This window comes from Diadema setosum, chromosome 14, assembly GCF_964275005.1.
Source record: "Diadema setosum chromosome 14, eeDiaSeto1, whole genome shotgun sequence".
NCBI lineage: Eukaryota > Metazoa > Echinodermata > Echinoidea > Diadematoida > Diadematidae > Diadema > Diadema setosum.
In genome coordinates, this window is record NC_092698.1 from 28398277 (window position 1) to 28412771 (window position 14495).

The 14495-nt window shown below is 41.4% G+C and overlaps 1 protein-coding gene across 1 annotated transcript in view; it reads right to left on the reverse strand.

Moving 5' to 3' along the window:
- The window catches only part of LOC140238104 (guanine nucleotide-binding protein G(q) subunit alpha), a 70070-nt gene that overhangs the window by 41137 nt on the left and 14438 nt on the right, over nucleotides 1–14495 (reverse strand). Inside the window, exon 2 of the mRNA XM_072318035.1 lies at nucleotides 9835–10019. Coding sequence (XP_072174136.1) covers nucleotides 9835–10019 — 185 coding nt within the window. The remainder of the gene's footprint in view (nucleotides 1–9834; nucleotides 10020–14495) is intronic.

Here is a 14495-nt window from a genome sequence, read left to right on the forward strand (position 1 = left end):
TTGCTGTGGACATCTATCGTGGATTTTACCCCGGATTTATACTGTGGATTATTGCAACCGGTGCCTTTGGAGTTACGTCGGAGGAACCATTCATCGGTGCGTCAAGGATCATTCATCAGTGCATCGAACATCGTATCTGGACACTGTCAAAGGATTACTTGCTTTCAAATTTGGCTGTAAGTGATTTCACTACCCATTTATAATTGTTTTATTGATCATTATTGTACTGATGTGAAAACCGATTACGAGTCTGTACCCACAATATCACTGTTAATAAACTGCCTGAACATTAGTTGATTGTTTCTTTTGTGCGATCATTCTCAGAGTGATTTTGGTCGTAACAGTTTAAATACTTCAAAGTATAAAGGGAACGGATAAAGTGATATTAAACGGAAGAAATCGTACCAAACGAGGCATGAGAAATGACAGAAATAAAACAATAAGTAGGCCCTAGCAGAAGTTCGCAGCACCGAAAGCTATGAGAAAATAAATGTATGGTAGAAACTTGGTATTGCGACGAGATCCTTGGGATCAGCAGTCAATAAACGATACAAAACAAAGGAAATTAATTCATTTGGACCGGGAAAATAACTGTAGTTTGTTATAAGTATTCTGTTATATGAGATCTCCTTAATAGGCCTAGAAATATATCGAGTCACAGGAAAGAAAGTTTGAACGCTTTTCACCTGCACTACTGGTACTGCAGTGCACATCAACACATGAACAGAAACTCACCTCTTACTTGCAGAAAAATGATGCAACAACGTTTAAAAAACACACAACACTCTAAAAGTCATTTCATACTTGGGAGGCAAGGGAAAAGCGGATGAAGAAGAAGAAGAGAAAAAGAAGCAGACATTGTACAACTGAACGCCTTCTACCCCGCCTCAAAACGAAATAGGGTTCTAGTATGTGGCTGGAAACTGGCTATAGTGTGTAGCTACTCGCGCTCCCCAGCCGGCCGGCCACACACCGGGGATACCATGGCGATCAATGTAAACATCCTACGGTCCGTAGGCGGCAGGATTCACGCACGCGAATTTCCGTTCAGTGTATACAGTACGCAAGCAGCAAATTGCGTGTGCGCACACTATTCTATTCAGCGCTTTCTACATACAGTGCGTACGCATTGCATCGATATCCCAGCCGAGTACAGATGACATGACACATAATGCAATGTGCATTTGTCATTTTTTACCCATTATTTTTTCCCACTGTGAATTCATACTGTTGCGACAGAATTAGAATTGTAAAAATGATGGTGTAATAAATTTTTCTCTCACGCATAGCTCATCATCAACAAGCTGTGTTTCGCATGAAAGGGCATCACGGCAAACCAAAAAGAGGGGTCAGCAACAAGTTGCCGTAAGCATGGTAATTTTGAGAGAGGCATCGTGGCAAGTAGATAGGGCATTGTGGCAAATTGCCTTTTGCCGCCCGGGTAATTCAAGGCCTGCACTACCATAATCATAGCTAGGGAGCAGTGTAATCACGAGATACATACTACCCAACATGAAAACCAAAAGGCAAATGCCAAGCAGTGTCTCAGCCACATATCGCAATTTGTAATTACAAAATTTTTCAATATAAGTTCATTGACCTTTTGACTTTTGACTGTGTCCAACTTCACCAATATTCAAACTTGACCAACATCTTCAGGTGATATACCTGTTGTGTAAGTTTTGTGGTCATAGTTCATTGTTATTTTGGCATGAGGTACCTGTGGTATGAATTTGGTGGTCACAGCTCAAAGCTGTAGAAAGTTGTTGAGAGTACACCACAATACAATGTGTACAGTGCTCATCAGATATACTTCATTGACCTTTTGACCTTGTCGAAATTCTCCTATATTTGAACTTGACCGGCATCTTACGTGATGTGCCTGTAGTATGAATTTGGTGATCATACATTGTAGCTCAAAGCTCTGGAAGGTTATTGAGAGTACACCACAATACTATCTTTACAGTGCTCATCTGGTAAAGTTAATTGACCATTTGACCATTGAACTTGTTGGACTTTACCCAACGCTTAACACTCATGTCGTTCCAATGGTTCTAGACTAGAAAAATCATTGTCGCGCCAGTGACTTTTCAGGAAATGTCAAATTTACTGGTCAAACATGACCAGTAAAAACAAAACAAAACAAACAAGAGACCCGCGGGTCTAGCGCTCACCTGAGTATCGCAAGTTCACCTTTCACGCAGTCACTAATCTATTAAAATTAATCACAGCTCTACCAAAATTTGACCAGGCATTCTCAAGTAGAAGATGAAAATGTACAATAAGGGCCCAAATTTTTAAAGATTCCTTAATTATTGCGGTTTGGGGCCCCCTGGGGCCCTCTGGGTGGGGCATGGTGCCCATTTTGATAAATTTAGATCCTGACCCCCTAGGGATGCTACCTGCCAAGTTTGATGAAAATCCATCATGAGGTTTTCAGGAAGATGAAAATGTACAATTCAGGCCCCCCATTTGGACCTTCCCAACCCCCCCCCCCCCCACCCCTGCCCCCCAAGAGGGGCACCCCTGGATCTTCTATGAACAAACTCAAAACTACAGTCATTAATGTACTCACTCATAGTATTATCTTAGCTCTATAACTTCTGATTCTAGAGAAGATTTTTAAAGATTCCTTCATTTTGGGGGTTTGGGCCCCCCCCCCCCGGGGGCCCCTGGGTGGGGCATGGTGCCCATTTTAACAAATTGAGATCCTAACCCCTTAGGGATGCTACCTGCCAAGTTTGGCGAAAATGGGTCATGGGGTTCTAAAGAAGAAGATAAAAATGTACAATTTAGGCCCCATTAGGACCCCTCCTCACCCCCCTCCCCTGGGTCCCAAGGGGGGCACCCCTGATCCTACCACGAACAAACTTGAAACTACAGTCATCAATGTACTAACTCATAGTAGTAACTTAGCTCTATCACTTCTGGTTCTAGAGAAGAAGATTTTTACAGATTCCTTAATTTTGGGGGGTTTGGGCCCCCCTGGGGGCCCCCTGGGTGGGGCATGGTGCCCATTTTAACAAATTGAGTTCCTAGGGATGCTACCTGCTAAGTTTGATGAAAATCGGTCCTGGGGTTTTCAAGAAGAAGATGAAAATGTAAAAAGTTTATGCACGACGCACGACAAACGCCGGACGAAGGGTGATCGCAATAGCTCATTTGAGCCTTTGGCTCAGGTGAGCTAAAAACTGCATTGTTGGGGCCAGTCAAAAAAAAAAAAAAAAAAATGACCAGGACTAGTAAATCTTTTTATTGCAAGTGAATGAAAATTGCAAACTATTACATAAGCATCGCATTAATCAATGTTAATCAAAGTCTCAATGGAAGAATTTTATGAACTTGAAGGACCAATAAATTTTAGGTTCTGATCAGTAACAATGGAAATTTGGGTATCTTCTGGTCCAGCAGAGACAGGTCGGACCAGTAGACAAAGAAGTGTTTAGTGTACAACCCTGCTTTACCCATATTCAGACTTGACAGCATTTTCAGGTTATGTACATGTACCTGTGGTATGAATTTGGTCAGCATAGCTCAAAAATGTAGAAAGTTATTGAGAGTACACCACAATACTATGTGTAGAATGCTTATTAAAGAAATTAATTGACAGTTTAACCTTTGAACTTGTCGGACTTCACCCATTTTCAAATTTGACCAGCATCTTTAGGTTATGTACCTGTGATGTGAGTTTGGTAGTTATAGGTCAAAGCTGTGAAAAGTAATTGTGTACATCCCAATACAGTGAATTAAGTGCTTATCTTGGAAAAGTTCATTGATCTTTTGACCTTTGACTTCATCAGAATTCACCCATTAAAAGTGTCATAGCTCAAATATGTTGAAAGTTATTGAGAATACACCAAATAGTTGACAACACTGACGACGACAATGAAAAAGTGATGCATATGTCTCACTTCCGCTATGCAGTTGTACGAAAAAAACCAAGATTCGTACCTTGCTTTCAGACTTGATTAAAAAAATAGTCATTAACTTGATGTGCATGAGTACACCAAATACTGTGAGAACAGTGCTTATCAGGGCAAGTTCATTGACCTTTTGACCTTTGACCTTACCAGACTTCACCACTATTCAAACATAATCAACATGATAGGTTATGTACCTGTGGTGCAAGTTTGGTGGTCATAATTCAAGACTGTAGAAAGTTAGAGTGAGTACATCAATTTGTTGACAACGCTGGCAACGGAAATATTATGCCTACACTGTCTTGCTTTCGCTATGCCAGCAAGACAAAAACGTACGGTACTAGTACCCATTCAGAGTTAATATTTGGCAACAGCTCTCTAAAATGGCCACAAAAAATGTAGCCACTTATGAAATGAGGTGTACAAGCAGGAAGGGGAATATGTTTAGGGACTTGTCTTAGACTTTTGCATAAAATAGTAACACATTTACCATATTCACAGGCGATGAGGCCGCACAAGTCAGGGTGAGGCAGGCCTATACGCCGGCACAAGCAAAGTATTGTCTTTCCAACTCAGAAAATCACCTGCTTAACCAATACGCATAATCATGTATGGCACTATGCAATGTGCCAATGACCAACGCGATATCAACCACTGAATCAATCAATCTTACAGACAATATGTTCTGCAGTCAAATGACAACATTTTTTTTTTCCATTTCCTACTTATCACTGCACTGTCACTGGTGCTGATTCATAATTCTGACACAAAGTTCGCATTAAAAGGAAAAAAAATAGTATCAAACAAACATAACTAATTGTTATAAAATTCATGAAAAGATAGAGAAATAACAAAATTTCTCAGCAATATAATAAAGAGAAGTAATGAAATTTTGATCAGAACAAAACCCCTTACGAATTTTTTTTTTCCAGTTTTTCATCACCAAAGTCAGGGTATAGAGATTATCCAGCTCTGCGGCCTTATTGCCGGCGAATTCGGTATCCTACTGTCAAACTTATTTTGCCCAAACTGTAAGACAAAAAAAAAAAAAAAAAAAAAAATTCGCGTGCATGAGACTTTTGTGAATTTCACGAGGAGCCAAGATTTGCAAAAGTATTATATGCATGTGAAAGTATTTGTCTACACAATGTATTGCAATGCTAGTGGCAAATCGCAAAAGTTTCATGCTGTGAATGTTTCTGGTTTTACAGTACGCCTTTCTTCAGTTGCAGTGCAGTATGGACTATGGGTGCGTTCGAGCGCTCTAAAGCGAACCAAAAGCGAACTGAACCAAAGTGTACAGTACCGAACTGTGCCAGTTTTGGAGCGTTCGAGCACTCTGTGGAGAAAGCGTACCTCATGAGGTATTTTTAGAAAAGGTCACGCTTGTTTGTAACAAGAATGTCATTCACCTGTCGCTTTAACTACTTACAGCTGTCCCAAACAAAGAGAATGAAGTCTTTGCATTGTGACGTATGTGCATGCTTTACAACGAACTTTTGGTAAGCTTTGGTACGCTTTTGGAGCACATCTGGAAGTGGTCCACTTTTGGCTCGGTACAGTACGGTACGGTACACTTAAGGAGCGTTCGAGCGCTCCTCTAGCGCGGGTACGGTACGGTACAGTTCGCTTTAGGAGAGCGCTCGAACGCACCCTAAGGCTTGGATTTAGAGTGATTTGAAAGCGGGCTACAGGCGAATTCTCAAACTGAACTTGTATGCACATCTCTGGTGATGGTGAACTCTGGAAGCAGGTCATTATAGTCATTTTACCTAGCCTGTGGCCATGAGGCCAGCAGTAGTGCTCACCTATTCAACAGAAACTTATATTTATTGTTGATCCCTCAAACTGTAAGTGCCCAGCTGTATTCATCAAATGGGCACATGATGCATCACGCGTTACCCCGGGGTGCCATAGTACCCTGGGTTACCGTGTTGTGTAGCGCAACCTCACGTCCACTTGAGGACAGCCGCAGAAAAATGCATGCACTGTGTGTGCATGTACATAGTCACTCCCATGCCACTGCATGTTATACCTGCATGCATGGCACGCTGTGCTAGCAATAGCGTGTGCTTCAGTGCACTGCAGTGTAGTGGCTAACGCCACTAGCTCCAGCACCAAAATAATTTCCACTTTTTAGCAAGCCAGGGTACAACCTTTTTAACAAAAAATAAATAATTCAACAAAATGGCTGATTTTCATTTGGTACTCGGGATACCATTGATGTCATCACATGCACAAACTCTTGTGCTAATGTATCAACTGGTAGCAACATACCTGCCCTAAATAAGGTTAACTTCACGTGATGTTCTACTATGCCTCTAAATATGGACAACCTTTATACGTGCCTGCACTGATATTTCATAAGGTACCTGCTCGCTAAAATTTGTTACATTACAGTTTATCTGCAATCTCTTCAAAACGAATAAAAGATAAATGGGATCCTGCTTCATTTTCTGACTCAACAACTGCTAATACAGCTACAGACATACTGTTTGCAAGTTTGAATGCACAGACTAGAGGATCATTTGGATTTGGTAATTGGAGATGCACGTATGTAATGCTACGTTCAGTTAACACCTTGATCCTGGTGGCCACATTAGAACCATTTGCCCGAAACATATTGTAGTGCCCTGTGGATACATGGAATATTCTCCGTTTTTCTCCTTCTGTATTCTACTCTTGTTCATTCCATTCCTCGCTCCAGTGTACATGTAGCTATCAGACGACGTTCTCACGGCGCCTGGTCAGGCTGGACTACAGATATTTCTCATTGCATCCCACTACAGACTGCCTTCAAGTTTTGTTATGGCAGATTACGTGCCGTCACAATATGTTGCGTTCACCTCATTTTACTAAGGCCTATTAGTTTTCTCATCAGCACTGTGACTGCCATGGCAAATTTTGTGACAGTTAAAAAAAAATATGACAAGGCAATCACATCATGTCACGTTTGCCCATCCTGTCCCCCAACGTTGTCTCACATTTATTCCGTTTTGCAGATGGTGGCCTGAAACATGATTGCTGTGGCCGCTGGGAACATGATGTCAACGTAGCGTAAGCATTTGGACCAATCCATCAGAGAGCTCTTAGCATGAGAGTTGAACACACTGCCTGCCACAGGACTTCTGAGGTCTACAGGCAAACCCTCGCAGGTGCTCCAGAGGAAACAACCCTCCCTACACACCCCCAGCCACAGGTCCGATAACACCCATGAAACTGACGTACGGTAACGAGATTTACCATGTGGCTAACTAGGAAATAATATTCTTTAAAATACATTGTAATTGGTGGGTTGCCACATCACATTCTCATTCTTAACAAAGTCTGGAATGAATCAAATGCTTTAGCCACAGATATTAAGCATTTAAACCCCCGACAGTATTAACTATCATGATGCTGATGTCACCATTGACTCCAAGCAAAACTAATTTTGGACATTACACACCCACATCATATTTCCCTCAAACTTGTAGTTCGCATTGTACATACTGAATAACCAGAAACATTCGCAGCATTTAACTTAGACAAACTGGAGCTGACGGCCTTTTTTTGTGGCATGAAACTTTCGTGATTGCCACTGCCATTGAATGCACTGTGTAGACCAAAATTTGTGTGTGCACTCTACTTCTTTGAATCTTGGCTCCTCGCAAAATTCATGAAATTTTCATGCACGTGAAAATTCCTGGCTTTACAGTATCCAAGTTTCGTAAGTTTTGTATTTTGAGCAAAAATTTAGGTCGATGCACGTTACACCATCATCAAAGGGCAGGATTATCATACAGAACAAAAATGGGATTAATGTTGTCAAGAACAGGCATTCGGCTGATCAAGATTTGACAATGCTCAACTTATGACAGATCAATGATAAAGCATTTATCCCATATTGTTACTTCTCTCCTTAATGCTACTGGAAGATATAGCAACTATTCAATAAAATGGGTTCAAGAATGTAGCCAACAGGAAGCGCTGAAATGAGTCACGTGTGCTTTGGTTATTCTAGTCCCATCGCACTGCGTGTTAAATCCACCGTGGTTAAATCCTATTGCCAATCGTCTGTGCGCGCGGCAGCTCCTTTGAATTGCATGCATACATACAGTACGCACTATCAATCCTGTTACTTTTAGTTCGGGCTGCCGGCCGGCCGGCCTTTCTTCCCCTTGTGCATAACATGTGTGGCGTACGTATACGGTTAATACGTACACTTTGTACAGTACAGTAGACTAAGCGTTGTGGGACCGGACGCGTACATGGAGTCACTTTGAAGGGCAAATCCAACAATTTAGCAGGTTAATTCTCATGCCGTTTTCAGAGTATGTTGTCTAGTAGGCCTATATGAGGAGTCTATATCAAGTCTTTAAGGTAAAGGGTGCATATTCTATGTAAAATAAGTAAGTTTTCATGCGGGAACTTAAGTGTCCGGAAACCCAACCCCCCATCATACTTATACTATATGTGCGGAATTTCCGAGTGCGACGTGCGTAAATGTTTGGGACGAACATCTTCGGACGTCTTGACCCACAAAGGTACGTGAAAAACGCTGGAAAATGCTGTTAGTTTTCGAATTTTCGACCCATTTTATAAAACAAATGATGCACAGGATTATTTCGTGGCGTTAGTGGAAGCGTAGCTCACTCTCGGGTATTTACAATGTAGTGCAACATGCACTCGGCTTCGCCTCGTGCATGTTTCACAATTGTAAATACCCTCGAGTGCACTATACGCCTCCACTAACGCACTCTATCCTGTGCATCATTTGTATAAGAAGATCTTCTGCAAACAGTTGACAGGCTGGTGTTAGCAGGTCAAATGCCTTCTGAGCTGTATTCTCTAAAGGATTGGCATACTTGGGAGTACTGATCTTTCTGAAAGAAGTTGATACATTAATCTCAAAGGGCAAACATTTTCTACAAAAATACAGATGAAAACATGTTTTCATAATGATGTTGTCTGCACTCTTGCACTGTTGTCTGCTCATTAGTGCAGCACCTGCTAATATCTTTCATTCAACAAAGGCCATCAGTTCGAACATCCCACTCCCTTCTACACAACAATCTCACAACATATGTGACCCGCCACAACAAAAGGATCCGAAAGTCGCTGACGGCCAAGCTGAGTAAACCGAGTTCGAAGTCAGATCATCAAAATCTGTCAGAACCTTGGAATTTCTGTTTTTGACATACTTTTGTAGGCTAATGTTTCGTCTATCCTCTGCCAAAATTTTGAAGTTAAACGACCAAAGGAAAGGCAAGAAAATATCGTTTTTCTGGGCCATGATTTTTCTCACTTTCAGCGGAACAGAAACATGTCCAAAGATTTGGATTTAGCGCTGCAGATAGACTCCGCTCCTAGCAATGAGGGAGCAATCTTATTGGTCAGTGCATGGTATCCTGGTTACTGACTGGTCGTGCTAGACGGATGGCACTAAGCTTGAATGAACATCATGGAGGTTGCTCGGAGCATATCTTCTATTGTCAGAGGTGAAAACTGTCTCACCTCCCCTTGATCATGATTGCTTTGGAAGGAAAACTTTGAAGGTGGTTTTCTCGAAACGCTGATTTCTTAGACCACTCAACATAATCTTAAAAAATCACCAATATCTCCGCAGCCGAGTACTTTTATGTGTCGTGTTATATATGAAATTTAAGCAGAAAAGTGAGGGAATAATGTCATGTCATTTACAGAAAATCAACTTCCCCCAACTTTCGGATCCTTATGTTGTAGCAGGTCACATATGTTTCAATGTACAAGGAAATCAGCCTTGCACATGCCTTCGTGAGATAATAAATAGCAAGACTATGTAGTGATTATGAGGAGGAAGATATTACACACTCGTTTAAAAGTGTTGATGAACCACTGTCTGGTTGTTAGTACGGGTGGTGCATTTCTAAACACTGCTTTCTTACAAACTCACCTCGTTTGTTGGGTCGCCATAGGCGATCTTGAGTGTGTCCATGGCTCTGATCATTGCATTGATGGCCATGAAAATGTTTTGGTATACAAGCTTGGTGAATGTCTTCCTATCCTCTTCTGAGTAGCCTGCCCCATGGATAATTCTCATCTGTTTGATGAATGTGCTTTTACCACTCTCTCCAGTACCTGCAACGACAAAATAAAAACAAAGGGAAATTTTCAGACGGTTACATCACAAGCTTAAAATTTTTAATATTAGGCAAGCCAGTCTTTCCAGTCAAGTTTCATTAGCACTTCTACGGAACAAAATCGAGTAGCTGTACGCCTCTATACATATCCACTATCCACAATAAGGTCCATGCAGGAAACGAATTGAACGTTGCTCAGTGAGGGATTTAAAAAAAAGTCACATGTTCATTCATACTACAGTACAGGGTACCTACAAAAGCCACATGCCTGTTTGCTACAATGTACAACCATTCTTGCTGTCGCAAAAGGTAATATTACACTGAAGCTGAACAAACTACTGTAAATGTCAATATTTTCCCGTGATAAATATTTTGCGCTAAACGACTCACAGACATATTCGTGGGCAGAGAAAATAGTGAAGATATTCGCGCAAGCCAGAAGTACATGTAGTGCGAAATATACAAAAATTAATGTACCACAAAAATTTATGCATTTACAGTAGACTGTACTGTATCTACTCCATGATGCAATGCTTTTGTCAAGGAGAACATGAAGGGACTGCCCTAATATTCAACAGGGAAGCAGCTCATGGATGTGTTTCCAGCCAGCAAATTAATAAACATGCTCCCTTCAGAATCAAATAGATGTGATATCACCAATCAGTAAAAATTTATGACATGGAGTTTATAATTACATTTGGAAGGAAAGCACTGAGATTTCTTGGTATTGCCAATGCGCAGAAAACTTCTGCGCATGCTGCAGAGCCCTGTCACAGATGCACTGTGGGATTCCTTGGGGGCACTGTTGCTTCCGGTTGGTTTGCGTGTCTCAGTTGCCATGCAATTCAATGCAATTTTCGTTTGCTTTTCTTTTGTTGCTGTTTTTTTCTTCAGTTAGAATTAAGTTAAAAGTAGTAGAAAAAGAGCTAAAACTTCTAAATTTTACTGATTTGCAGTCACTACAGTCATGGTTCATTACTTTAAGGCTTCAATGTGCTGGTCACATGATGGTAAGCAAAGAAATCTCCAACAAAAAATACCCTTGGATAAAGACGGAATGTGACCGGAGTGCATTAATATGCAGCCAAAACTGTGGCAAGTTTGTCCCTTGAGCTATCCCATAATGTATCTAAAACGATAATTGCCACAAGGCACTCAGGTACTGGCGATACCGAGAATTAAATCATATTACATGTAGATGAAAAGAGTCATGACACTACACAAAACACTGACAGATCTTTTAATAGCCTACATGCAGTCATAAACACATACTAGTGAAGTGGCATAGAGCAAAGACACGTTGTACAATGCATGGACTATTTCCCAGGTACCACCTTCACATGTACATGTAATGCTCACTACATTACCACCACAATTCCTGTCACTAGACAAGCCTTGCAACATCGTGAGCATTTTATGGATACACCTGCCATCCTTTATTCAAACACAACGTTAGGACTAGCGCTGAAGGTCATTCATAGGGAGTGGCATTTTGAACACACTGCTACCAATAATCAGCTTTGGCCTATGCAATTTCTGTATCAATCTAATTAATTTGGATAGGCCCAGTAGTAGTAGTTTTTTCTTTGTTGGTTTTTTGTTGTTGGGTTTTTGTTGTTTGTTTGGTTTTTTTTTGGGAGAGAGAAGAATACAGCACCAGCATTTCTGTTCACCCACACACATACATATAAAACTAGCTTATTGGATAGCTCATGATATACCACAAAAAGAAAAAAAAAAAAACACATTGAAATCTCCACTGAAAATTCTTTTCACAAGGCAGCACTTTGCATTAGGTACCAGGAAACTCATTTCAAATGACAGGTATAGATATGCTGGTAGCAATTAAGTGCCAGTACATGCTGCTGCACTTGGTATCATGTCATAATCTGGCGCATTCTATACAAGCAGTACCATTAAGTGCACAATATCATGTCAAAGAAGCGACTACTGATCAAGGACTGATGAACATTCCTAATTTCACCTGCTACACTCGAGTATCTACCTATGAAGGATACTGGCATCTGCCCTTTCACTTGTAGATACACCGTCATTCAAAAGCTGCCTACTGGTAAAATTGTTACAATACAATCTCACTCCACGTTCAAGTTTCCGGGTACACAAACATATTCAAATCAAACAGAATGGTGTAAACGGTTTCATCAAAATTGCACACATAAATTACAAAGGTTAGAGAATTCTACAATCATTTATCTTGTCATTGCTGCACAAGCCTCTTATTGTGTCCACACACATCATTACTAAATTTCCTTTCCTGAAATGTAAGGTACACTGTAAATACTTGATTCCTTTGCACTAAAGCACTACTATTAACTGCTGCTAATGACAGAACAATTACAAAACGGCAAACGCGCTTGTTGTTACATCATGGCCCAAAGACGTTTTGGTATTAGCAGGAGAATTAGGTGGTGATGACATTATCCAATTGGAAGGACGTGCAAATGTTCAAATACCATACAGTATGTATTATACCAGTATTTGCTCTTTTCAGCTGTATGGAAAATGGTATAGTTTTGGAACAGAAGCAACCATAAGACAAACATGAAATTGCTTGTGCCCTATGAGACTGCCTTCTCATTTATGTAGTCTAAGGGTGCGTTTATGCTCAATTTGCCAAAGCAGAATCAGCGTTTTGAAAAGCTGATTCAAAATGCGGATTCCAAATGCTGTACAAAAGGCCGTTCTCTGGGGAACTGTTAATGCTCCATTTTTTCACGCTCAAAAAAAAAAAGCCAATATCCCAAGCATGCACTGTGCACTGTTGAAACATTTTAAAGTCCTATTGTAACAAACTGTTCAGCATGCGTGTCTACTTCATATGACCCAGAAAGGCATTGAGATGACAGCATTATAAATGTCTTTATAAAATGTTTTGCAATGCTTCCCATGTAAACATGATTAGAGCAAAATGCTGAATGTAAACGCACATTTGGAATTCGCCTTTTGAAATGCTGTTTATATCAAGGTGAGTTGGGACGCAACCATGTTTTGCTCTAATCACGTTAAAAAATTTTATGTGCATGTATGTGAACATCATATCTGACCTTCACTGTGATCTTCAAAGCAGTTGTACACATTCGTCCAACATGCATGAATCTCAGAAGACATACACTGACGACTGTATTGAATGTAGCAACATACTGGACTGCAAATAATGGAGACACACTTTCCACACTGCCTAGCTCTCTAGAGGTGCAGTCAGACTGGCAAAATATTGAGAAGGTTAAAGTCACCCCTAATGGTACGTTATTGTGTAACTCTTCCGAACGAACAAATGCAATTGCGCAATGCCAGACTGCAGTGCTATCCATAAACGTGTGGGACAGTGCTGCCACTGAGACGTGTGTGTGTGTGTACGCATCATACACAAACATTGCGACCGCAAGCTGCGGTGATTGGAGGAGAGATGCCAGAAGACGCGCGGCTTTTTTGGCCTCTCTTCATGCGCATGTGCACTGTGAGTGTGTGTTCATTCGGCACTGATCGGAAGCTCTCGTGGCTCGGACAGCTCAGGTGATTTAGACCCCGTTTACAGTGCGAGGCTCGGCCGAGCCCACCTTCATTTCAGTGTAAACGCGCAAAAGGCCAAATGCAAGGCCAAAATTGGCTTCGCATTTGGCCAAACTCTGGAGGTGGAGCCCGGCCTTTTCTCAGTGTAAACGTAAACTGGGCCAAATGTGCGGCCAATTTTAGTCTGGCTTTCAAACCCTCTCCCTGTACTACTTCACTGTTCAGGATATTAACCCCCTCAACACCGAAAACTAGTACAGTTTAAGGTGGTTTTGTCCTGCAAAGGATCTTTTTTCCTTCGGCAAAGGCCTTTGCCCGAACCACGGAATTCATTTGGCAAAGGGTCTGAAAACCAGACAATACCAAATTGCATTTGTTTACAAACAGAATATTGAAAGGTTTGAATTAAAAGCGTGGCCGAGCCCGCCAGTGTAAACGGACAAAATTGCGGGGCCCGACCTCGCAATTGAGGCTGGGCTCGGCCGCGGCTCGGCCCAGCCCCGCACTGTAAACGGGGTCATAGACCCAGCGTGTGTTCGCTGACCCATTGAGCCAGCGCTATTCTCATTCGGTGTCACGACATTTGATACAGAATAGGGGGAGGCAGCGTGTTGCGTTCGTCTCCGTGCCGCACAAACCACTCGCCACAATTGTAAGGCTTTAAGACTGCGATCTTTGAGATCTCAAAGTTTTGCTAGTGTGACTGCAAACTTCCCGCGAAACTCTTCGTGTTACTTCTTACTCCAACTTAGGATATTTCCCCCACCCCCATCCAAACTTCTTGATCTTTTGCTATCGTGACCGCTAGAAACTGAAACTTTGTGATCTTTGTCACACGACCACTGCCCCCCCAAGGAAAAACGCAGTATCTAACATTTTTGGCGATTTTCACTTTTTTGCATAAATATAGTCAGTGGGCAATCCTTCTTCATATGACATATTC